The sequence below is a fragment of the Pteropus medius genome, unplaced genomic scaffold, assembly GCF_902729225.1.
Source record: "Pteropus medius unplaced genomic scaffold, Ma_sr-lr_union100, whole genome shotgun sequence".
Classification (NCBI taxonomy): Eukaryota; Metazoa; Chordata; class Mammalia; order Chiroptera; family Pteropodidae; genus Pteropus; species Pteropus medius.
The window spans coordinates 10,720,317-10,747,555 of NW_024351543.1; the positions used below are offsets into that span (position 1 = coordinate 10,720,317).

At 42.4% G+C, this 27,239-nt stretch overlaps 1 protein-coding gene across 8 annotated transcripts in view; it reads right to left on the reverse strand.

The window, feature by feature from the left end:
- Positions 1–1,351: 1,351 nt before the first annotated feature.
- The window catches only part of CTDSPL (CTD small phosphatase like), a 96,703-nt gene continuing 70,815 nt past the window's right edge, over positions 1,352–27,239 (reverse strand). For 2 of the 8 annotated variants that reach the window (XM_039843311.1, XM_039843314.1), the window contains exons 2-6: positions 18,571–18,725; positions 11,150–11,182; positions 4,441–4,542; positions 4,100–4,169; positions 1,451–2,760 (exon numbers count right to left, since the gene is read on the reverse strand). In XM_039843311.1, the coding sequence (XP_039699245.1) occupies positions 2,648–2,760; positions 4,100–4,169; positions 4,441–4,542; positions 11,150–11,182; positions 18,571–18,725 (473 nt within the window). In that variant the 3' untranslated portion in view covers positions 1,451–2,647. The other 6 variants (XM_039843318.1, XM_039843312.1, XM_039843315.1 and 3 more) reach the window with 6 other exon arrangements.

A 27,239-nucleotide genomic window follows, 5' to 3' on the forward strand; every position in this document is an offset into this window, starting at 1 on the left:
CTGGGTTGGGTCCTTCGAGGATGGTTTGGCCATGGCAGGTCAGGCCCAAGGGTCATGCTCACAGTCACGAGGTATTAATTTCTCTCCTAATTCTGCCATTCCAGTGGACAGCCTCTCCTTTGTCTCATTACTTTGTAACATGAGCCAAGATAATAAATGCAGAAGCCTTAACTGCTTCTCAGATACCAAGTTAATTCAGTTGATGTTTTTGCAAATGTTAAATGCCCAAAGTGCCTGCTGTTTTGGTTCCCTGATGGCGTCTAAAAGCATGAAGTGTGGAGATGCTGAGGCCAAAGCTGCCTTTCCCAGGGAGGGCTTCCTGGTAGGACAACTTGGCACGGAAGGGGAGGGACCAGAGTATCAGGGAAAGAGCCCTGAGCAAGGGGCAGGAGACTGGAAGTCTCATTTTAATTCTTCGCTTTGTATGACCTTGAACCAACGCTTTTTCTGGCTGAGTCTGTTTCCCATCTGGACAATGATGTGGCTGGACCAACTGATTTCCAAGACCTTGCCAGTTTTGACACCCTACATACACTGAAGGGCCAAAGAGACTACTGACATCGTTAGGGAAAGGCATCCTGTTGTAGATCAAGCATCAAGAGAGAGTTCCCTTCCTGGATATGAACATGAGTCCAGAGACGGTCACTTGAAGACGGTGGGGTTGACAGGAAGATGGTCAGGTCATCCCTATAAATCTCCCAACTCTTCAGCCTCCAAGGCTAGTTTTCCTACGATGTTTCCAATACATTCATAAATGAAGCCATTCCCAGAGGAGCTTCATACAGGTAAGGGGAAATAAAAAATCAGAACAAAGAGGGACACCAACTGACCAGGGTATTTTTATTAAAAGCTACCTGCTGACCCCAAAATGTACACCTTTCTCCCTTTCTCTTTGGGTTGGTTTTTTGCTAAAGATTCACTGGAGAACATGATGCAGGAGAGACAAGATCAGGCTGGAATGGCTGGCATTGGAAATGGACATCTGTTCCTGAAAAGCCACCATAAGTGGGTGCCTTGTGGCATTTTCCTGCTGCCTGCTAAGCGAGTAGCCGAAAACAATTACATGAGGAAGTTAATTAGACCATCGAGCAAGACCAATGGGATATATGGACATTTCTAAAAGTCTGCAGCAAATCAAAGAACTATTTGAACTTGCAAACACATCTAATACTTACAAATAGATTACAGTTTCCCTTATAAACTCAGTATAAATTCATCTGAGTGAAAAACAAGCAGAAAACTGTTATATTTATTTTACAAAGTTTGCTTCCTTTTGATTCAGTAATAAGATTATTACTGAAACAGGAATTTAGAAGTAAAGTTCATAAGAAATGTAATTACCAAAAAATGCTAACTGAAACTCAATTTAACTTTGCTTTCTTCTTACCTGATGTATAGTTCCATCTATTTCAACCGGAACAATAAAATCAGCATTACTAATAGGCTGGAGAGAAAAGAAACTATAATTAATATGTCTGAAAGAACAAAATAAAATCGGAAACTTTAGCAAGAAAAAAGCTTGCCTGTACCAATGTTTTTATTATTGGAAAAAAACAGTTCAGGAGAAGGATGTTGAAGCATGCTTTGGTTCCTTAAAATAAGCACAAGCAGGAAAGCACATTATTTTCTGTTCTGAATATTGTTATATTTTCAGCGTCTTGGTCCAACCTCTTTAAGCACCTGCCTTGCCTCAGAGACAAATGGTGGGACAGCCTGGCTAGGGAATGAGGCTCCTCAGAAACTCCATCTCTTGACTAAAGCCTTACCCGGATGATGGGGAACCATGCTGGCTACCAGGTGAGGGGGTGGGAGCTTACCAGGTCCAGGGGACAGTGCTACTTGAGGAAAATAATTTATACTGAACCCACAAGTACGAGTTGCCCTGTGATGGGCTGCTTAGCAGGAGATGCTCAGCACATGGACACAAAGCAGGGCCAAGGACTTGTCAGGTGAAGTCGGGGGCCACAGACCCATAACCTTGGGCAGGTTCTTCCCATCTTGGTTTCTTCTCTTTTCTGCAGCTATGGTAATGGGTCTCGTGAGTGTCCATGGCTCCATCCAGTCCTGAGCATCAGTGACTTTAGGCCACTCCAGACTGCTCTAAGAAACATAATACCCAGCCACTCACAAGCTGCTGGATATTTAAAATAATGCTGACAATACCAATGGCATTTAAAATTCAAGTATGATTCTTGAATTTTCTCAGTGATGGACTGACATATAGTTCTAAACAGAACTCTACAAACTATTCAAATGAACAGACCCAGGGGAATCACCAGGCTGCAGACCCTTGGGACAAGTAGGAGAGAGATGGAGGGAAGGAGAGTGTGTATGCTGGCCACTGGGCAGGGGTGCTAGGTACAGAATCATTGTAAACACACATTCTTCTTTGATATGGAAACTGAAAAATGTGAAAAATACTAGATTGTAGAACCATTAAAGCACTCAGTAGAACCCCTGAAGCTTAGGATAACAGTTTATTCATTTCTATGGTTGGAAGGCAAAGGATTTCGGTATTTTATAACTTCAAAATCAAAATACATAACCATGCTAAGAAACAAAAAGGCAAGACCGAAGGAAGAAAACTCACGAAGCATTAAATTGTGAAATCATATTCCATAGTTTATGAGAAGGGAAAAACCATTCCTCAGCCCAGAGCAAGCACTTTCCTTGGTCTCCTGTCGTGTGTTGGTTGAGGGATGCCTTGCATGTCAAAGCCAGGGTTCTTAACCAGGGCCCATGAGCCTGTATGCTGTACCGCTGTATATTTTCAAGGAGAAAGGGTCATACCTTTTAGATTCTCGAAGGGCTTTGAAGTGCCCAGAATATTAAAAGCCAGACAATAAAGTATATTCTGCTTGCATATGTAGGCAAGTCAGGAAGAGAAGAAATGACAAGATGCTGTTCACATCAGCTGGTCCCATCAGTGCCCTGTAAGTAGGCCTTGAAGTGTCTGGCCTGTGGAGTTAGGAACCCTCCGTAACCCTGTGTGGTCTAGCCAGCATTGCCCACACTCCTGGAGCTGCTTGGAGGGAGCTGTCTATGCTGTGATGGCAACTGACCCCTGCTCTACAGGGCTTCCCTCCCGAGGGACCAGGAAAAATCCTGAGCAATTTGCTGATGGGGGAAGAAAGGCTTCCAACGCTGCCCAGATCTGAGCTGGGGCACAAGGTCCTGGCCCGATCCTGGAAGGGCCCTCAGTATTGAGGAATGAGGTGGTACCTACATGCCCCAGTGGCCAGACAGGTAAATGTGGCCCCTCCTCCACTCTCCCAAAGGACTCGAAGACAACCACCTGGCCTTGTCTTCTCGAGGAGGGCCTCTGTGTAGTGAGAAGCAGGCACAAGGAAGGATGTCTCTGGCATGAAGGTCTTCAGGCAAATTTGATGGCTCTTCCACTTCCCACGCAACCATCAAGAATGACTACGGTTCACGTGAGACACCTCATCACGGATGGTGCCTTTCAAGCCTCTCAGTGAAGTAAGGAGAGCTGGGCTGGGGGTGTAAAGAGGGACGTGGCCTAACTGGCCAGTGGTAACAGAGCGGTTCCATAGCCAGAACTGTCCCAAGGCAAACGGGATGAGGACCTGCTTCTGCTGTCTAGCACACCGGTCCCCTATTTCCAAACTTTTTCATAATTGCCTCCTTCAATCAATTTGTTCCATTTCAAAAAATGGAAACATGGTTAATTAACTCATGTCTTAATAATGCAGCCATGGCTGTTGCCACACAGAGTCCCTTCGGTAATTTGTACCTTTTGCTGTCATTCTGGTGGGAGCGGGAGATTGAGGAAGGTGACGGGAGTAAGGAAGGTATCTGATGCTCACTCCGACATCGCTGCAGCCCCGTACACTTCAGGAGGGAAGTCACACAGGTAGAGACCCATTCAGCTATAAAGCTTCTAAAATCCCCAGAAACCTCTTGCCATGAAAATGGTCAATCATAATAAATGGCTGAATCTGTTAAAATGCCCTAACTCTGGAGGTCTTCAGTGTTGGGCATCTTTCAAAAACTGGTCTGGGAAAACTTCCAGGATAGCAGGTTGCTTTGACAGGGCCTCCCCTGCCCCTCCCAATAAAACATATGGCACTCTGGTTACCTTGACACTCACTCGCTAGTGTCCTGGGGCATCGGTGTACTGACTTCTCTGTGCCGCCTGAAAGGTATTTCTGTGGTGGGTGAGAGTGTTAGAAAGCTCACATCTCATAAGAAAAAAATGAGGTTTCAGTGATACTGGCTGCCCAGCGCTTCCCCCCCCAAAACTACTGGTTAATATTCAACTACTTGAGTTAATGTTCACCTGAGTTAATATGCAACGGTTATTGGGATTTCTTCATGAATGATGAAGCCGTGTATTAACAACTGCAAGCTTTCATCCTTTCTCAATATGACTGTGACCAAATCATAGACATCACTGATTGCTTTTTTATGTTGATTTACCTTAAATGAACTGTGCACCAAGGTTTCATCTAAATCAATGACCACACATTTCTTTCCATAGTCAAGCACCGTCACCTCTGGAAGGAGGTATTTAGCTGGTGGCTAGAGAAAAAAAATCATTATTATTACCTTGATGTAAAAAACAAAACAATCCCCTTATTATTTTATTATATCGTGTCAATGATGTTAAAAAGGAAGTCAAACATTTAAATGGCTGGTCAAGCACATCCCGGAATTTTATTAAAATTAATAGAAATAAGTAGATTGCAATGGAAGTTTCACCATATACTATCCATTGTCTGAATGGCTATTATGAGGACCTAAGCTTTAGAACCAGACAAACCTGGGTTTGAGTATCAGCTCTTTCTCTTTCTCGGCTGTAAGTTGGGATAATTAATACCTACCTTAAAAGGTTATCAGCTATAACTGCAGTAAAATGCTCTACATTCTGCCTGACACATATGGTGGCTACTGTTATTATTAAAATGGACTACACAAAAATGAATGTTTAATTATAACAGCTACTCTAACTGTGCAGGCCCATTTCCTGGGTCATATTTTGTCTGAAATTCACTGTGGTTCATAAATATATTTCAGAGCTATATTGAAACCACAGGGTTTTTTTTTTTTAATTGACTGAAGTATTCAAAAACTTGAAGAGAAACTATAGATCGGCCAGCAAATGCAATCCAAAGTGACCTCCAATATGACATAGAAATAAAACTGGTCTAGGTCGAGTGCCCTGCCTTGTGCCTGTCCCACTGTGGGAAAATATTGAGCAAATGTGGCATTTCACCCGTCTCTGTCTCTGGAAGTTATACGTTAATCCACATGCTGTGTGTTAACCAGAAAATTTATTTATATATCTTTGTAGCAGCTGACGCTAATCTTGTGATAAAGAGGTTATAAAGAGTTAATAGATATCTAATGCTAGATATCTCCAGACGACCTCATTCTTGATTTAGAGTATTTATTTCTTTGGGCTTTGCCTCATTCTAGAAATGATTTAAAGTATTTTAGTTTACTTGGTGGCATGTTTGGTGCCCAATGTTAACTAGCTAATTTTCTGCCCTGGAAGAAGGTCAAGCTCTGTTCAATATTTACTGCAAAACAAAACACAAGCAACGATCTGTCCACAGACACTGAAGAATGGATAATTTAGCTTATCAAATAAAACAAGAAAAAATGAAATCAAGAAGCAATTCCTTTTAAATGGCTATTTCCTATTTTTTTTTTGTTTGTTTAAACTGAATATTTGTCAAGGATCTAGAGTTAAATTTGGACTTCAGCTGATTCAATAATAAATAGGAGGCGGTCAGCAGGTTACGTAAATTTGCAAGAGCAATGACCATCCTGGCAGGCAGGGACTATCCAGGATGAGGCTACGGGTGGGGACAAGAGCATTTCTAATTCTAGAGGGGGTCTCTCAACTGAGCATGGCTATTTCACCGTCTCCAACATTATCCAGAAGAAAAAGCCTTTATGGCCTTCCAACTCCCTTGGCTCTAATTAAAGCTCAGCCAGCAGTCTTTTTAACCCTGCAGCACTGGGAGGAGATGTGCCTCATACACAGGGCATGCGATCTGAGGTCCTAGGAAGAACTGTGTCCTTCATTACAAGCCAGTAAGCCAGCAGGTTATTAAAAAAAATTAAACTTGTAAGAAGTTTTTTTTATTAAAAAGGCAGGGTATGAGGAGTTCTATCAATGAACTTAATAGGGAGTTTACGGGTTATTTCTGTTGTTTAGACCATAGAAGCAAGCTTGCTGTGATTAGAATAAAACTTAACTTTTTATTATATAATTATGTAATAAAAACACATTCTCACTGTAAAGAATATAGACATGTCCCTTTTCCATGCCCCCACCCCCACCTCATTCCTTTGCCCAGATTGCTCCCTTTTTAGTTTGGTGTGTGTCTGTCCAGTCCTTTCTCTATGTGTTTATACACTAAAATAACATTTTAACTTTATGTAATTGCTAGCTTGGAGAATAAGGATCTAGAAATTCTACCGCTAGCATATCTGAAAACATCAAAGACCTGCCAAAAGTGGCTCAGTTATTTTCTAAACCCAAGAATAAAAATTACTTTCTTAGCATATTTAACTCACATTATACAGGCATTCTGTGAGTTAACAGTAAGTAAAAAGCCTCACTACCATTCTGAGAGAAAATAATGAGAAGGGTGTTAAACAAACTATTGACTTAACATTTGAGCTGCAGAGAACAAGGCCAGGCAGGGGGCAATGGGCTAGGAGGGTTCTATTAATCCTAAACCTGTTTCTTAAATGTGCATAGTTTCTCTGAGAGTTTGGCTTTAGATTAATGCAAATTGTTTAGGCTGTCAGTAAGAATTCTTCTGGACAGCCATGTCCTTGGAACATGCAAGGACGCTATATAATTGCAATAGTTCTTTGTTACTTCAATGGATCTGTTCAGGTGATGCTTGAATCATTAACTAAAATTGTCTTGAGGCAAATTTTCTCTCAGGCTATCGTTAAGCTGAAGAACAAGAGAAACACGCCTAATATAAAGCCTTTCTGTGCAAAATCACTTGCTCCAGAGCACATGGCCAGCAGGATGGAGGAGGCGGAAATCCAGGGCGAAACCACGTGGGATGAGCAGGGAGGAGGACAGGACATGGCTTGCTCTCTAAGGTTTAGGAAGGGCATTCATTCAAGTTCTTTTCCTGGGAGTAGATCTGAAATTTCCTGTCCTCAGTAGTAAACCAGTAGCCATAAATATAGTTCACTCTATAGTTCATTTCTTTACTTGCCCAACACACCCTCGCAAATCTTACAGATGTAGTACCTCTTCTTGGTACCTCAGATTTCTTTTTCTTTTTTTCTTTTGTACTTAAGAGTTCTCAGGCTGAGTCTGCACACTGTACTCCCCAAGTCTGAGTTCAGGGTAGAGAGCTCAGGGCTTACAGCAGGAGGTGGGCAAAGGAAACTCTAGATCATCTTTAACTAGAATAGCTGTTCTGCTTATATGTTCTTCATAAGTTTGTTGGATAAAAGTATGCTACTGCTTATTACAGGGTTTAGGGAAATAGCACAGAAACAACTGTCAAAACAAATCTCCCATCCCTCTCAGCATTTTCATGGCTCAGCTACATAACGCCCTCGTGCTGTGAGCATTGGTATGCTGTGTGATTCAAGTGAGAGTGTAGCTATGAGAGGAGTCGGGTCACAGCCCCAGTGGCGGTCCTTAGTGGGGCCAAAGCATTTGAGTGCTCACTATCAGCCATGACCACCCAAACGTCAGGGGCTCCTCCACCTGTTCCTCTGCAGGGTTTCCTTACCCTTCAGTACCTGGCTTTTACCAGATAGCCCATGAGGCTTCCAGTAAGATTGGTGGACGGCCCCAGCTCACAGTTTGGAGACAAATGTTACTAAGTGGAACATTTAACATCGAGTCCAGATAAAGATGTCATTTCCAACAGGTGTGCAAAAGATGGATTACTCAGTAAATGGTGTTGTGACAACTGACTTGCCACTTGGAAAAGGAAATAAAGCTGGATCACGACTTCATACCTTACTCTAACATAAATTCCAGACGGATCAAAGACTTAACTCTAATGATAAAACCATTAAAGTGCTAGGAGAAAATATGGGTCAGTCACAGAGTGGGGAGATCTTTCTAAGCATGACATAAAACTCAGGAGCCATAAAAGAGGAGATTAATACATTCGCCTATATGAAATTAAACTTCTGTGGCCAAAAATGATTATAAACAAGGCCAAAAGATATAAATTTGGGGGAAAGACGTAATTTCCTTGAAATTTAAAAAGATAACACAGTATAAAATGCAGAAAAAATGAATAGGGAAGAAGAAAGACATACGGGCAATAAATCTGTGAAAAGATGTTCTTACTCATTTATAAAGAAATACCAGTCAAAGCAATAAATCAATGTCATTCTTTACTTTCAGATTAGCAAAGATTAAAAAAGCTGATAAGGGAATGGACAATGCCATACACTCTTGATGGGAATGTAAATTAGGCTCTTGGAGAACAATTTGGTTTTAATCTACCAAAAATGTAAAATATACCTTTTGATCTAGCATTTCCACAATTAGGAAATGATCGCACAGACACTATCACTCAAGTCCATTAACACACCTGCACAAAAATATTCCTGAGAAGTATCAGTAATAGCACAGAAGGAGAAACAAAGTAAATGCTGTCAACTACAGGCAAAACAATGAGATAGATGCTATATACTAATATTAAAAAGATGTTCAAGGCATCTTATTAAAAGCAAAATTAATTTTGCAAAACCCTCATTTGTGTAAATAGGCTTCTGTTTGTTTAGAAAATTTCTAGAAGGATGTATAACAAATATTAAAAGTGGTTAGTCTAGGAAGTTGGGACAAAGTTAAGAATTTTTCTGTCTATTTGGATTTTTCAGTATTCCTTTTAAATCGTGAGCTTAAATTATTGCTTAGTAAAAAATCAAAAGACCAAACCTGCACATATAAACAGAACAGCAAGAGAATGAAGAAAGAGGGGTGAGGTGAGAAGCAGAGCTGGGGGACTCCAGCTGGAATTACTCTGTATGCCCACAGGCTCAAGGGAACCTTTCAAGTTCAGGGCCTAGAAGAAGCTTTCAGGAGGCTGTGGAACCTGGTTTGTAGGCTCAGCACAAGCCTGTATTTCTGGTCCTGTGGTGTGGCACCCCAAGCTCTTAAGGGCTCCCAGCACTGACAGGTACCCCTGTGGTCCAGAAAGGACAGTGTTACTGTGTTTATGTGATAGGCAGCCTTGACAGTGAGGTGCAGATTTTGCAGGGGATCCCAAGGCTCAAATCCCAGGGCTGAGCTGCTTTTCAGATGGACTTAGGTTTAGTCCTGTGTGCAAAGCAGGCACATGCCCATCAGCAGAACTGCTTTTCTGGAGTTTATCATCAAAAGATGCAAGTTACTTCAGCGAGGCTTTGTTTTTCTGCAAGGTATTTCACAGATTCTTAAGGCCTGACCCAGTGTCTTACATGTAGGAGGCAGTCAGCAGTTTCTTGATCTAGCGATGGGCTAAATTATACAAGGAGTCTTTTTCTCCTTGGATATTTTATTCCAGGATTCTAGAATGAGTCTAGATTTGTGGGAAAATGCTCATTTTCCTCAGTAGAATGTTTACCCTAACAAATGCTTGATTCAGCATTTAACTTTAAAGACAGCAGCAGTGAATTAACTTTGAGAAAAAACAGTGCTATTAGAATATCAGAGGCAGAGGGAGAGATGCCACCTGTCACCTGTTTAATATAGGTACCTTTGCTGGAAAAATACAGTATATGAAACAATTTTGTATAAAGGCTAAATGGAGACCTCTGGTTATCAATTCCACTGGGGATTGATAATATGAGAAAAAGTCGAAGGAAAAATACACGAACAGATCTTAATCCTACTCAAACACTGGATAAGAAGACATGCTGCTTGATCAATCTTTTTGATCAGTTTCCCCAACAAAGCCCAACCCCCTAAGAACTCGGGTTTCTCACCCCCAGCACTACTGGCATTCTGGGTTTGATAACTCTTTGCCATGGAGGGCATCTTGGATGTTATAGGATGCCTAAGAGCATCCCAGTCATGCTGGTAAAGTCAGAATCACCCTACAAACTCTTACACCCTGTTAATCAATGGAAAGTTAAAATTTTGAGAAAAATAAAATTATCAAATAAATACTTTTAGGGCAATTTGTAAGTGATACGCACTACCAAATTTAGAGTCAACCTGTACTAACGAATCCATTCCTTTCAATGTAGGATTGCTATGTCTCTTGGATGTTTCCAGAAAATATGTGAAAAAAGTCCAAGGAAAAAATAGAGAACAGATTTGAATCAGACAATCTAAAAGAATCTGTATGGATTAAAATATCCATTTATGGACATCTTCTATTAAAATCTATATCCTTCTCTAAGATCACAGGACTGCCTGAAAGGTCTTGTTTGATATGGACACCCAACAGCAAGTTTCTTTTTGGAGTCAGTCATTGGTTTCCTGCTCCAAATGGCTTCACTGGCAAAGCAGGAGGAAGAGAAGGAGCAGTAGGGACGTGGGATGGGTGAGGGGTGGCCGGTCCAGGCCTGTGCTAGGCGTGAACACTGGTACAGCTATCCTCCCGAATTCCAGGGCTGAAGACAGAAGTCGGGGCCCTGCAGGATGCCCAGCTGGGGAAGAGTTACAGTACGGCCAGCCTGTGGGCGTGCGGGCGGATCCTGCAAGATCAGGGAATTCAACTGGGGCGATTTTCTGATGTCAGAACTATGGCCAAGCTGCGATGTTGCTGAATAAGTCAGAAATGGTCTGCTCGCTGGGGACATGGGCCTGGTGAGCCCAGTTCCACCGGGACAGAACCTGCTACAAAGACTAACGTCTGGGCAAAAGTATGTCCCCAGTCTGTGGAGCTGGGTGGCACTAGGGTACTGGGGTCGGGGAGGGCGGCACGCTGTCTCAGCTTATTCAGACCCTTCATGGAGAGAAGGAAAGTGAGGATTTGCTGGTGATCCTGCTGTTCCTGAAGAAGGCAACTCTACAGAACTTCCTGCTCACAGTTTAAAATGCAGCTTCATTTTTCTTTTCGACAGAGCAGAGCTGTTTATACCGCATGATAAAACTCAACATAAACAAGAACATAAAATCTTTCACATTAGTAGGCCCAAAGCTACAAGATTTTATGAATGTTCAAATAAAATCGGATAAATATATACATACACTTGGTATGGGAATGACCTGCCTCTGGTCACCCTGAGGAAAAAGAAAAAAAAAATCATTGTCAGATTTGAAGAAAAGTAGATTATATACCGAAAAGAAACTTGAAAGCACTCTTGAGTACAGCAGGCATATGATTTCTCTATCCTCTGTACCTTGGTGGTATTTAACGAACAGGAGGAACCCAAACACCTTCCACACTTAGGGCCCTGGACCCCACTCTGCCTCCCAGATACTCCCTCCCCTGACAAACCGGGCTGGGTTCCTCAGGCTCATTAATCATCTTGTTTATTTGAACAATGCCTCCCTTCCTCTCAGGAATTTAATCCTTCATTGAAAAACAAAAACGAAAACCCATACTTTACTTTGATCCATGAATCCCTCTAATAATTGGCTTGTTTCTTCTTTTAAGTAAGTTTTTCCCTAAAAAGACTTAAGCCTTAAGTCTATACAATAGGCAAGGAAAGGAAGCCAAGTTCATCAGATCACCAGGAACCCGCTGGTCACTCTTGGTCCTTTTCTAGGGGAAGACTGGGCAGAGCGGACAAGGCAAGGTACAGGAAGTGTCCTGAGGCCACAGACACGGGAACAGCTTTCTCTTTAAGGGGAGTAAAACCTGTATTCACAGGAAATGTGAAGAAAACTCAGGGCCCAAGGAAGGGCCTCAACCATTCCGCAGCCTGGAATTCCCGCCATGCCAAACCTGCTTGATGGAAACACTTCATTTTAGCATCATTAAGAAATGCTAATAAAAGAACAAATTTATCTTCATTGAGCATTTCCCATTTATGTGCTGCTGCTGCTTTTTTAGGTGGGGGGATGGGAGGCGATGAATAATATTATGGTTTCTGAGGAGGAGATGCACCGTTTCACGCTCTCCCACACTGAACGATCTGTGAAAAGTGTATCCATCTTTATTGAGGGGGTCACTGGTGACAGGAGCCTCACAGAAAGGGGCCAAGCCTACTGTGGACAGGGCAGGTGGCTGGCTCCTTTCTGAGCTCTGACTCTAAGAACCATTTAGAAACTTGATTGTCTCCAGCCCCCAGTCATTACCTCTGTGATGGAACAGCAACTGTTCCTCTTGAGATAACCTTGATGGCTTTTCCCTTTTCCAGGACACTTGGGGCTTCTCTTAAGGATTCTAAGGATTCCAGGCTCGATATCTCTTTGTCCTGGGGGGCTGTCTTGGACATTGTGGGATGCTTAAGAGCATCCGTGGCCTCTACCCACTAGATGCCTGTAGAATCCCCCAGTAGTGACAATCACAAATCTCTCCAGACATTGTCAGATGTTCCCTAGGGGGCAAAATCGTCTCCAGTTGAGGACACTGAGCCAGTGGGAGACTGTGAACAGGTGTACCTTCATGTGAGATGAGCACGCCAGTGATGTGAGAAATAATAATAACGAACATCTGAAGGGCTTGATAAAGCACAGACTATGACCAAGGATGCTACTCTAGATGTTTGTGCTACAAAATTACCCTAGAGGTTTACATGCATGTGTGTGTGTGCACATGGGGTACGCATGTATTAGCGGGTGTCCAGCAGTCTCATTTACATCGTCATCACCCTTCAAAGTTCTCCCCGGTCTCTGCTATTGGTGTCTCCTAGGAGCTGACTCTTCCTAGCCTCTGGCCGGGGGCTACAGGCACTTTTATGTGGGCAAGTGGCCTGAAGGTCCAGGGTGCCACTGCGATGGTGGCAATGGCGGCCATTCCAGGCCACCTCCATGGAAGCTTTTCTCCAGGACAAAGTAAATATGCAGGGCAGATGGAAACCTAGAGGCCATCTGCTGCCTCAGTTCACAGCCTTCCCTTTTCTTCGCATGCTGAGGCCCCAGAGGCAGGGAGAGCCGAGGCAGCAGCAGTAGAGACAGGCTGGAATCTGCTTCCACAGCAAACAGGTCTGGGCTTTGCGCTCCAGGGGACCTGGCCAAGCCGAGAGCAAAGGGCAGAGGGTCCTGCTCTGGGAATCGGCTGCTCCTCTTTGACACAGGCTCTTTCTATGGGGTTTCACAGACTGAACTGTCAAGTGTTTTACAGATGAGGAATTACTCAGAGCGACTGACCCTCCTTCTTTAAAAAGCCATTCTAATAAATGTTAACTGAAGGAGGTCCATGAATGAACAGCAAATCCAGGTGAGCTCAGCTCTGCCAGAGGAACTGCCTTTAATGAACTTTATTCTCTAATACACACAGCTAAACACAACAGGACACCTTCCTGGGGTGCAATACCTTTTCCTTATGTCATTTCATCTAGGCAGATACTATTTTAAAAAAAAACTTTTACTATGACCATAGTGATTTTCCACTTTTTTTATTCTCTACAGGTCTAGGGTACGGACTATGTTCCCTTCACTAACAGCAATTTTCTACAGCAAAGATTTTTAAAATTGGGGGAGGGAGAGTATGAGGAGAGCGCATGGAGGGGGGACGTCACAGTCTGGGGCTGCGTTAGGGTTTTCAGTGGCATCTCCTCATACGAATTCCACCGAAATATCTTTCTATGCCAGTGGAAAGTAAGGTTTAATATCTGTTAAGGCAAGTCATCTTTCGCTATTTTTTTTCCCAGAAACTTCTCAGCTATTCTTAGACATTTTTTCTTGTGTATAAATTTCAAGTCTTCCTAGCCAGAAACACAGCACATTTGTCTACAAATAAGAACCACCGTATCAAAACCTTTAAATAATTTAAAAATTTTTTTGTAGTTAATTTTGGTTTTCTATGTAAATAATCATGTTACCTGCAGATAAAACTAGTTTTTGTATCTTTTCCATATTTATGACAATTGTTTCATTTTCTTATCTTATTACATTAGCCAGAAACTGCCAGTGATTTTTCTACGTTGTTTGCTGTTTATTTTTAGAAGATAGCTTTTTTAACCATTGAAATGGTTTTCTTCTATATGTTTGGCTGTACTACTGATTGGTATTTAAAGGTTTATGGCTATTATACACTTCACATATTAGAACTTTTAGCATTATAAAATGTTCCTCTTTCTCCTGTTTAATGCTTTTGGCCCTGTTTTGTCTGATATTAATATTCCACTTTTACTTTTTATTTGACCTACTTAGTACATTTTGCTCATCTATTTTCCACTTTTAAAAATCACTGCATGTTAATGCTGGGTCAGAAACTATTAGCCACCTGCTGTAACAGTCATTAGCACAGCTCATTCTAGTTTTCTTTCTGGGCACATGGCAGGATTACACATCCATGCCTCTTAAGTTAGGCTCAATCACGTGAACTGCTCTGGCCAATAAGATGCAAGCTGAAATGAGACATGTTACTTCTGAGTGAAAACTTTAAGAACCTGCATGATTACCACATTCCCTTTTTGCCTGCTGGGACAATCATGGAAGCAGAGATGGGGCCTTCTTCAGTCTAGGTCCATGAGGATAAGATAGAATTATACGATCCAATAACAATAGCTATTAGTCACATGTGGCTACTGAGCATGTGAAATGCAGTTAGTCCAAATTACGATGTGCTATCAATGTAAAATACACATCAGATTTTGAAGAATTAGCGAGATAAAAAGAATAAATTGTATCCCATTGATAATTTTTTTCTGTTGGTTAACACGTTGAAATAATATTTTGGGTATATTGGGTTAAATAAAATATATTATTAAAACTAATTTATCTTAAAAACATTTTTAAATGAGGCTACTAGAAAAAAATTTAAATTACATATGTGGCTCACACTGTATATCTACTGAACTGTGCCACAGAGCAGAAGGCACAGGCAATGCATGATAAACTTGCATGCAGCATGAGTGAAAACTAAGCTTTTATTGTTCTAAGCCTCTGAGGTTTGAGGGATGTTACTGCAGCATAACTGAACCCACACTGACTGGTATAGCTACTCAGCAGTCCTTCCTATTTTCTACTTTGTGAAAAGAGCTCCGATTTTGTCGAGGGCAGGAATTTGCTGGTCTAAATGCTTTCCGTTTTGTGTCTCCCTTGCTGCTGAAGAGTAGCCATGTGACAAAGTTCTGGCCAATAAGACACAAGCAGAAGTCTCTTGGAGTTTTCTGTAAAAGGGGTTATTTTCCATAAAAGGGACAGACATGGCTATTGTTACTCTTCCTTATCTTTTCCCCTTCAATGAGATATGCTATCTGAAGCTTCTGACTTTGAGATAATAAACACTAAGCATGAGGATGAAGACAAATATGTTAAGGATAGTAGAGCAGAAAGATGAAAGAAAGAACAAAAAGAGACTGGGTCCCTGATGGTATCATCAGGCATCTAAACTAACCCCAGCTATGGCCAAATTCAGGCTTTTTATCTGACAAAAATAATCCCCTATGTGTTTAAGCTATTATTTGTCAGCTTTCTTTTACCTACTGCCAAAATCATTCCTATCTGATACAGGTATGTTCTTGGCAACACATATGGCTGAATATTTCAAGCCAATCTGATATAGTTTTGGTCTTTTGTTAGGAGAATTTGGTTCATTAAATTTGGTTTTATGTCTACTTTTATGTTAGGTTTACTATTTATTAAGTTATTTGTTCTTTTTCACTTTCCTTAATTTTGATGGCTTGTTCACATTTGTTTACTTCCCCTTTCACTCTCTGTGAATTTTGAGAATCTATTTTCTAATTGTGCTACTTGTTATAGTTCTATTCCTAACAGTCATGTTTATTCTACATTTTCTATAATTATATTGTAACTGAATATCGACCTCAACCAGATTTTTTTTTTTTTTTGCCTCCTCTCTGAATCATTATATGTCTGAAAATGTACTTCTTTTCCCCTAATTGATAAATGATATATTGGTCACAAAGAATTTCTGGTTTGTAATTTTTTTTCTCTCAATAGCCTATAAACATTTTTCCATAGTCTTCTGGCTTTCAGTGTTGCTGCTAAGAAGTCTGGTACCAGTATAATTCTCTTTTCTTTGAAAATAACTTGTTCTGGTAGCTTGTAGGATTTTCTCTTTCTACCTAATTTCAGAATGTCAACAGCATATATCTAGGCCTGTGATCCCCTGCTTGCCCTCCCTAATCCTGCTATAGACTTGGGAAACTCTTTCGATCTACACATTGAAGCTTTCTTTCAGCTCAAGAAAAATTTCTTCTATCACGTTTTCTCTTTCTGGAACTCCTATCATGTGCATGTTAGATCTCCTAGGTGTCCCCCACCCCGCCCTGGCCAATTACCATCTCTGTGTTTCTGGTCTGAACCGTAAGACATTTCTTTCATTTGTTCTTTCAGAACGTTAATTCAGTGCTCAGCAGTAACCATTCTCGTTCTCCTTTCCCTCAGTTTGTTTACTGAATTTTTATATTTAGAAATCATGGACTTTTTTTTTTAAGTTCTAAAAGTTACTTCTGTACTCAAAATTCATTTCCTGAAATATCATTTCGTGAATTGTCAGAGTTCTCTTCTATTTCTTCCATTAGTGTTACCTCAGTAAGAGTCTCATATATTCTAGTTTTTCGACTTGGACTTTCTTGGCAGTGGCAGATGAGGGAAAAGTCCAGCACCGAGTGCTGTTTTCATGGTTCAGCGGAGTCCAAATTGACAAACCACAAAGAGATGAAGAAAATCTCTGTACTCCTGGGCTCCACCGGGGCACAAGAACTGAAAGCAATTCAGCTCATCAGTACAGGGCCTCCAAGGACTACACATATCAAGTGGGCCCACAGACTCTGCTGGCTGGTTGACCTCACAGGACTATATATTTTAAGTCTTTGTCCTAGGACTTGACAAGAGACATTTTTCACTGTTGGTGGTTCCCTGCTTCTCAATGAGTACCAGTGCATGCTCTTTCCCCAGAGATGTCACGAAAATCGGCAGCCTTAACGCACTTCCCAGGCTCCACCAGCAGGCTCACCAGGGTTTATCCAAGAGAGGGATTTTAAATGGTTAGAGCCATGTGCTCAGGCTGCCGACATCCTAGGATCCCCTTCTTTACATTCATGTGTACTTTTAAATTAATTTATTTTCTAATTGCAAAAGTATTTGAGCTAATTCTGTGAAAATGGGAAAGTCTAAAAGAAAAAAAAAAAGAAATAAAACATAAAGGAGAGGAGAAAATCCTATATGTAATCCCACTAGTCCGAGATAATTTCGTCATTGTTTGGCATACATCTTTCTAGTCTTATAAATGCCTCTGTGTGTATATGACTGTATACATACTTATACACATACTCACCTACTATATTTTAGCCTTTCCCCCTTAAGTGATATATTGTAAAAATTTCCCTGCATCACTAATATTTACGAGATGTCATTTTTAATAGCTGCGTTAATTACATGGTTATTCTATAGATCTTTTATCGTCTGTAAAAGAGAATTGTTGATTATCAGGTTTATAATTTTGCAATATCGTAATCTATGTTGGATCGTATCTTACAGTTAAATCTTTGTACATCCATAGTTATGTCAATAAAGTGGAACTGCTTGGGTGAACAAATGGGCATATTGTTAAGGTTTTAAGATCATATCGCAAAATTTCCCTCCGGAAAGGTGTAACCAATTAACACTCCTACTGATAATCAATTTATATCCTCTACCCCCCCCTCACTATCCCCATGCCAAACCCAAATCTTATCTTTAAAAATACATTTGATAATTTGATAATAGAAAAGGATATCTCATTGTTTTAGTCCGCATTTCTTTGATTACTAACCATATTGAACAATTTTTCATGTTTACTGACCAACGGTATTTCCTATTTTGTGAAATGCCTGTTCACGTCCTTTGCTCGTGTTATCGGGACATAAAGATTTGCGACTTTTGTGTCTTCGATCTTGAGAATTTTCAAAATAAATAATCCCCTTTGCCTCTCTTGGTGATTTTTACCTAACATTTATTTAGACCGAATTAACACTGCAACCCCTGCTTTCTTTTTGCTTATACTTGTGGATGTCTTTTTATTTATCCTTTTACGTTTTGAGTTTATTTAGAATATGTATATAGACAGTACATGGGTAGAATTTTTTTTCACCTATTGTTACAATCTATTTAAAAATTTTTGTTTGATATGTGTAAAAGTATAGGAAACAAACATGTTTGTTATTAAACAAGGTAGTTAAAGCCATTTAAATTTATTATTGGCTCTTTTCCATGTCTGTTTCTCCTTTTGTCTTTCCGTTTCTTTGCTAATGGTTCTTTAACTCTCTGGTTATGTATTCGACTTCTCAAGATGTTAAATTCTATAACACCTTATGTTATAAAAACATGAAGTGACTCTTATAACTCTCATCAAATATGTTCTTTAGTTGCTACATGGGAATGACTGAGATCTCCTTTAACAAAAAAGATGACTTTTCCGGTAATTTCGGATCTTGAAGTAAATGGCTGCACCCATACTGTCATAGGCTCTTATTAAGGACATTTGTCAAGAATGGGACAGATATGCAGCTACTGCAGTTCTGCTGAGTTCACGGTTCCCCATCCAGACTGACCTTCTGAAGCCCACCATTCTCCTCCACCAGTGGCGGAAGCAAACTGGGGCTGCTGGTTGGTGGCGCCTCCACATTGTAGTCACGGAAGCAGCAGAAGAAGGAGCTGAGGATGCTGCGACTCCTCTGCTTCTTTAAGCTGACGTTACACTGGGATGCTGGAAAGAGAAACAGGGCACACTGTGGCCGACTGCAGTACGTACTCACAGTTGCAATGCACTGTGAAAATTCGAATGTGCAGTTGCTCACCCCGCCCCCCTTTGCCCCCAGCCCTGATACCAGGACAAGAAGATGAAGGGCCCCAGGAAGTAACTCTAAAGGATTGTTATTCAACATCCTAAAGGGCCAGCTGGCTGCTGGAGTCCGATCCTGCTGGCTGGACAGAATACCTCTGACCTCAGCCCAGTGGGGGCTGCTTGCTCATTAAGTGACCTATCTTTAGGGTCAGGCACCATCTGCATTCCTGAACCCAGCAGATAAAGTCTTCTGACCCTGCACTAAGCACTACTTCAAAACAAAGATCCTTTAAGGCACAAATCAGACTTGACACTCTGAGAAGCATTTCTCTGTTAAATGTACCAAGAGTCACTTTGAAACCAGGTTCTTAGACGCTGCCTGTTCACCATGGAAATGACTCATTTCATGGGTTAAGAAATAAGATGTGTAAGGGCACAAAAGAGCCCCCTTTCCTGCCACTTGTTGAGAAATTGATGGGAGCCTGGATCCACAGAGCTCAGGGCTGAAGCCTTCCCTCATACTTAAACATAAACAGCAGGAGATATGGGACAGAGGACATGCGTCCTGGCCCAAGCAGGGCTGGCCAGGGCAAAGCCCACCTTCACGAGGCCCAGGGCGACACTGTGCCATGGACGCGCTCCCTGGCCTGTCCTAAACTAAAGCTCTGGGAGAATGATGGAGCCTTTCTGAAAGCCAGGGCTCAGGACAAGCTGCCGCAAGTCAGAAAGAGAAGGCAGAAATCAGTATAGATGAAAAACACACCTCAGGGGAGGAGACAGACAACTTGGAGGGGCAGGAGTGTTTTTTTGCCTGGGAATGTGGCCAGGGCTGTCCCACCACATACCATGTCTGGGTGGGTCAGCAGCGTTCTGAGTAGAGGCCACGGGCAAAGGGACCATGTTTAAGGTTAATGGGAAAATTGCTAGTGTAGGAAATTAATTTAAGTTCACAAGATAACTGTTGGAGTTTCTCTCTCCTAAAAGCAATTCTGGCACAATTCCTCTTTTTGTACACGTGAGTGATTTGTATTGCACCTTGCCTCTCAAGAGATCACAAAACCTTTGCTAAAAATCTTGAGGGTTCTCTCCTGTTGGCAGGAAAAGCAAATGCACTCAGATGGAAAGCTTGAAAAAAAGGATGGGAAAGCTGTTTTGCCCGCAACTCTACAGGCGTAGATGGTCTCTAGCCTGGGTTTGGGTTTGGGCAAATGGCCCAGGAAGTGTGAATTTAAGATCGCCACTCACTGGAGATGAGCTTTCAAGCCATAAACCCTTGGAAAAGCTGGCTGTTTGATCTTCCTTGTGAATCTCTGGGTGCATGTCACAGGGTACCATTTAAGGCCCCATGCCAGGCCAGACCGGGCCACAGAGACCATCAGACATAGAGGCTTTCCCAGCAGCAGTGGTGGGAAGCAATGATGACCACTGTTTACCAAGGACCAGCCCTCTAAGTCAGTCCTCATCTCCTGTATTCCTTAAAGCTACCCAAGGAGACAGGTGTTGCTTCCATCTTACTGCTGAGAAAATACAAGTAATTGTGTGTGTCAGGATTTCGAACCCAAGCAGGCCTGTTTCCGAAGTGTGTGCTTTCTCCATGTGCCATGCTGAAGACAATCTTGAAACAACTTAGGTCAGATTAAGGAGGGAACATGCCAAATGGAGAGAAAAGTACTATAATAATCTCACATTTAATATAAATGATTGGTTAATCGGTTTTGTTGTTACATTGAGTGATTTAGGTTTTATGCCACTCAAATAATTTAGTCAGAGGAAGGAAAAAAAAAACTCTCTCTTCCCCAGCTAATAGCACATTTCTCTGCAAGTAAATGAGGTATTTGTTCACGTCTCAGAGATACTGAGCAGATAATACCCAAGCTGGGCAGTAAACAGCTGGGCAAAAATCACCTTCCCAGATCCTATTTTCATCCTTGGATCATGGAAATCTTCCACACAACTAACAAATTAACAACCGAATTTATATGCTAAAAACATCCCAAACCTGGAGCCAGTGAGCTACTTATAATTTCCACCATATGATTACTTACTATGTAGAAGCCATAAATAGAGCTGAGAGAGTCACGAAATTAGCTTGAGTCACTGGGGAGGCCATCACCCCCTGATGGGGAAATGGCAGTATACTCAGGTTCTCCCCTCTGTATATTAGGAGGTAAACTAGCCCAAGCGGCCTTAATTCCACAGCTTGGGAGGCAGGGTCCAGGCTTCCTCCTGCTAACTAAGGTTACTTCTAGAAACCTCTGGCCGGCGGGGTGCTTTTTCATTTTCCAATCATTCTTGGATTGTTCTGGTGCTTTCAAAATCAGGCCAGCTGGGTAAATGGGTGGGTTTCCTCAGGACCAGCCAGCACTGGCCTCACCCCACCCTCCGCACTCATTTGCTCCTAAAAGAGCTCAAGATGTTGGCTGCCTGGGTCTAATGACTCTACTGCCTTCCACCCCAGCTGCAGCCTCTCCTCCAGCTACAGTCCCTGATTTACTCATAAAACATCCGGTAAAGGGATTTGGCTGATACATGAAATTAAAGTCCATAGTTTAATGGACAAATGCTTACATTATAACATTAGATCAGAAAAGCTAGATAAATAATTGTATATCTCACTTGATCATCATTGTGCAAAACAAATTAAAAAAATATAAATAAGACTTGCAAAAATTTGTCAGTTAACAGTAATAGTCAGGCTATGGGTGCTTACATTTTTCATTCCATATTTTCCAAATGTTTTATGGTGATTATACATTACTCTAACAACGGGAAAGCAAACAACCTTGTTAAGCTCTTTCAGCAACTTTGTGAAGCTCAGGAGAAACTGTATCCTACTTCTAAATATAAATCTTTAGACTGACATCTCTGCTTTCCCACACCTTGCCCGTGAAGGGAAAACCAGACAACAGAAGTGTTGTAAAAAGCCTTACAGGAAGTAAGTAAATGTCGTTACTATCATGGCCCCCATCCCACTCCCGGACTGCAACATTGCCAACAAAGAACATACCCGCCAACCTCAAAACCAGAGGAGACCCACGTGAAGAGAAGGCACCAAATACCTGTTCTGTCCCCAAATACTCCCACTGGCTTTTTCACCTGGCAGCCCCACCAGACCCTCCCTGTACACACAAACGCCGTCCTGTTTATTCTTTGCTCTTAATCGAAACCTAGCCTCTCACCGCCTTTCTTCGCTCCCCCTTTGAATGTTCCTACTGACAACACACATATGAGGGAGGTCTCCTGGTGGCCCAGGTATCCAGGAACAAGGTCTTTATCAGGACCGTAAGTTAAGATAGTAAAGATAGGAAGACAGGAAGACTTACCACGCCTTCCTGTTAAGTTGGTTTTCAGAATACTAGGGAGGAGTAAAGGATGGAGTAGCAACTTGGAACATCAGCCTAAAACATTTCATAAAGATTTTCACTTTTTATTAGATTTAGGAAGAAAAAGTCATCGAAAATCATTTGACAGTTCTCTGCTGCTTTTCCCCGATCACATTCCCGTTCCTGTCCACATCCACACGGGCCGCCTCGGCTTCCTCCGTGGTACTGTTGTCACAGCGACCTCCCACCTCCCGCTCCTCCTCCCCTCCTATCCCCAATTCTCAGGACATTCCTCTTCTTTGGGGACAGGTTCAAAGCCCACCTCTTGGAGGAAGCCCACTCCAGCAGAAGTGCTTTGTTCCTCCGCCACTGAAAACCCGAGTGAATGCGGGTTTGTCTGAAATATGTCTTCGACCCATTCCTCTCTCTTCCATTCCAGACCACCAACCTCCTCGTCTAAAATATCCATCCTTCTCCCTCTCATTAAGTAGTTGGTTGTGATATCCTTAACAGCTCTTAAATCTGTCCTCAACATTTCTCTGTCCTTGTCACATCCCAGCCGAAGGCCCTCATCATTTTGTCCCTGGACAACTACAGCTTGTTGACTAACTAGTATGTCTGACTTGCTCATAATTGTGCAAAACAAATTTAAAAAATATAAATAAGACTTCCTAGCTCATGATTTTATGTCCTATAATTATAGATGTGACCCACCTAGGCAAAGTCCGACAGGTGAGTGTGGGTTCTACAGTCAACCTGCTTAGGTGTAGGATGCAGGCTGGACCAGAAACAGCATGGGACCTAGATTTAGTTACCTGACTTTTTTTTTTTTGTCATTTTTGGTTTCTTTATCTGTAAAATTAGGATAATAAAGGATGCGTCTTATAGGCCTGTTGTGATAATTAAATGAGTTATTATAAAGTAGTCAAAATGGTACCTAGTAAAAGGTAAGCACTTCATAAACATTAGCTCTTATTAGCAACATTAATCTCTTAAAATCTTTTGCTTTGTAAATGAGTTGGGGTTCTGGAGGTAAATCCTGGAGTCTGTGGGTGTACATTTTTTCTCCTGGCATCTGACAACTAGGAGGCATAACTTACTATAACAGACCTTTGTTACATAAACTGTAATTCAGAAAGCAAAACTCGAAAAACGTGGGGAAGTGAATCTACTTAATTGCTCTAAAAAAACTGGATGCAGAGATGAGGAAAGAGAAGGGAGGGGTTCAGGGTCCAAATGAACTCTGTTGGGGGCTGCTTACCTGCTTTCCCCTTACTCAGGCCCCTCTGGGGCTGCAGCTTAGCTCTCCCCTCTGCTGAGCACTGTGCCTGCCCGGTCTGCATCTGACGCGGGGACTCCGTGTCCCAAGCTGTGCATCAAAAAGGGGTGTCCATCCATGTGTGGTAGACCACATGAGGACCAGGAAGGAGGCTAACAGGCCCAACACAGGTCTTTCCTGCAGGCTCCCCTACTGGGCCATTATATTCTGCTGTTTCCCCAAGGCTCTGGGGCAGGGCTGGCCTGCCAGAAGGACCACCCCTTTTTCTCCCTTCGCTCTAATAACGTCATGCCCGTGGCTGGTCTCAGCAGCTGCCCTTCTCTTCACACAGATGGCTGGGCCAGGGGCATAGACATCCCATAGGCTGAGTAAAAGGATGACCCTAAGACTTCACTTTCTCCAATTTTCTGAGCAGGCCTGGGTGGGCGGAAATCCCGGGAAGGCTTGTGAGGAGCTGGAGATGCTGGGCCTGGGCCTCACTCATGCCTCTTGGGCCCTCTGACAACTTCAAGGGAGTGGGTGACACTGAGGACAAACAGGCGCATAGCTCTGTTTTCCTGGATGCACCTGGGAGCTAATGCTTCTCTCCAGACCCTAGACCTGCTGTCACTGTAGCCCTGTTTCTTACTCGTGTACGTTCCCCCTCATTCTCTTTCTGGGGCTGGGGACCTCCCATTCTCCAGCATAGCACAAGAGGGGCCTAGAGAGGGCTTATGAATGGGATGGCTGAAGTGGATGCATAAGTAGTTGCCTTCATGAGTCCTCAATCCTAAAGGCAAAACAGGAGGCCTCCCAAATACCTGGTCCCTCTGGGCAGAGCGCTGGCCCGGAAGCAAGAACCAGGATTTTCAAAGCACCGGCTATCAATAGGGAGCATGTCTGACATTTTTTGCCTGCCAGAATCCAATACCTTTCTGGTAAAAGTTCCTTAATATTCCTCTAGGGAACTACTCTCACCCACGAGCTTTCAGTCCATTACCAAGGCCTGGACAATGGAAACCACAAGGCTGTCTTAGGGATCGGCATAGGACCCAAACCAGGCCAATGAGAGTCTGTCCCAGGAATCATGCTATAGCTATTAGAAAAGATGTTGCTGCTTTTCTAAGCTGAGAGGATGTACGCCTGGTGGCCATCTTTGCCACCAAGTGAGAAGCATCTCCCTGAGCACGGAACCAAAACTGAGGAAAAAGTAGCTGAGATACGGAGAGAGCCAGATGTCTGACAATATCGTCTGAGGACATGGTTTCGTTAAAACCATACCCTCCTGGAATTTTCAGTTATGTAAGAAAATAAACTCCCTTTTTCTCTTAAGCCAATATGAATTGGGGTTATGGTATTTGCAATGGAAAGGATTACCCTGAAAATGTAAACTGCTAGGCTAGGCAGTGTAGGAACACCGATGAACCACACAGGCACCTTCCCTCCTTCATGATGCTCATATCTAGTGGGAGAGACACTTGAATGAGCAGTTCTGATACAGTCTGAGTCTTGTTATGACCGGGCAGCACCGGGTACTGTTGGGACCCAAAGAAGGGCGCACAGTCCAGATTTGGGGGTGGGGTGAGGTAGGAGGTGTGACTTTGTATAAGAAATGTCTTCTAAGCTGGGCTAAGAGTTTCGTAATATTGTTGGAAGGTGCAGGAAAGTGGGGAAACAGCAATGTGTAAAGGGCTTCGTATGAGAGACAGCACAGAATATTTGAGAAATCAAAAAGAAGAGGCAAGGAGCGTAACAAGCGGGTGCTGAGTTTGGATTTGATTTACGGAAACGAGGGAGTGACATCATCAGATTTGTACCACAACTGTCACTGCTTCACTTCTGTACCTGGAAGTGCTGAGTCTAAACTTTAAATTATGACTAATGCAGGCTACCAAACTGTTTCAAAGATTTCCAGGATATCTGCAAATCGGAAATGTGGACCATTCTGTATAAAGAGGCTAGAGTGGAATTTCTCATATAAAAATTGACTTTAAATACAAGTTACATAGAAATAAATGAACTTTGGCGTTACATTTGGGTTCAAGGCCCAGCCCTGCCATTTGTTAGCTGGTGACTTCATCTGATTAAACCACACTAGTAACACGGGAGTCATAATACCTACCTCACAGGGTTGTCTGTGTGTGGATGCAGCAAAAACATGTATGTTAGTGTAAGAGAAAAAAATCTATGTATAGCAACAAAAAATTATGATTGGTTCAGGTACAGTGCAGCGTTGGGTTCTATCCAGGCAACTATCCTTATAGAAATGGCCTGGCTTTATGAGAAAACACATTTTGCTTTTGGTTATGTGAGTTCTAAACTTAGAACTTAAAGCAGCTCTTTAAAACTTGACCACCTATCCAGTGAAGGTTTCTTTGTATAATAATAATAACAATAATAATAATAATAATAATAATAATAATAATAATGGCAGAAACCAAACAAATAAAAAGTAGTTCTATATGTAAAGCTTCTGAAAATAAACTCTAGGACTCAGGCCTTTTCTAAGAAATCTTAAATGAAATACAGTTAGAAAGTGCAGTTAAAAACATAAAATGTCAGGGGAAAGTCCACCGAGGCTGACGGCGGGGTTCTGTCCTTCAGTGGGACAAGGTGACCGGTCTGAAGAGCTATCAAACTGTGTTTACACCAACATGGAAGACACAATCAAATCCGACACCAATTGGTTTGCACAGTCATCTCCTTGTACTTCTTGGCCTAACTGGTTCCCTTCTGTCTCCAGAAACTGAAATGTTGACCCCAATGTTGACAGTCGCATTTTTTAATTAGTGTAAGAGCTGCCCGAGCCCATAACCACGGCCCTTTTACAATTTTTGCATTCTGACCTGGTTTAGATCCCAGATGTGGGGAGGCTTCGGGACCCAAAACTCTGGGGTCTACACCGATTCAGAACTTGGCATTCTCAGCTCTGTGAGCACTCCATCCATCCGTCCTGATCTCTGGACTGATCTAGAACTCCCGGTGCCTCACACACATCTCTACACAATCAAAGGACTGGTTCAGGATGCAGATCGGAGAAGCTGAAACGTAGGTGGAAATGTTGGCTACTCACTATGATTCTGTCTCCAATCATTCAGGGTTCTCCCCACGTGAAGAAACTGAACCTTGGTGGCTACAGAAATTAAAGAATGTTGGCTCTAACTGCCACAGTGTCAAGTCAGCCTATGTGCCAGCACAGAGGCCAGACTGCTGAAGACCGAGCGTAACAGAACTTCTAGGAGAAAAAGGACTGATCGCACCCAGTGTACTGCTAATGTGTCAAAGCATCAAATCTGCTCTCAAAAGTAGCTCCTTTTGTTGTCACGAGAGCAGAATTAAGGAAGGCGTTCCATAGCAGATTTATACCAAGTATTTGCAGCAGAATATTAAAAATAAAAATATGCCCTGTTCCAACCATCAATGTGGACACCGATGCTGTTAAGGCTGCAGAAATGCATCCAGGAGTTTCCCAAAGCAGAGATATTTCTGCAAACGTGGGGATGTCAGAGCACTTTACAACCCCGAAGAGACCACACAGCTGAATTCACAACTACGTTACTATGGAATAAGCTAAATACTTTTTTTTTTTTTTAAATGGGAGGGAGGGGAGTTCCCCGTGAGGGTCAGCATTTAAATGAATACACCATTTCTTCTCTTCTAGAATTCGGCTGCAATCTCTGGAATGCATCCCAGGGCCGTGGTTTGGAATGGGTGTCTAACAGGAAATTCTGGGCAGTCTATGCATACATTACATTCCTTTCCCGCCCTGAAAGAGTGGTCAACAAACACAAGTTTCCTCTGTTTGAATATGAGGGGGGTGCTGCGGGTGGGGAGAGGCCAGGGCACGGACTGCAC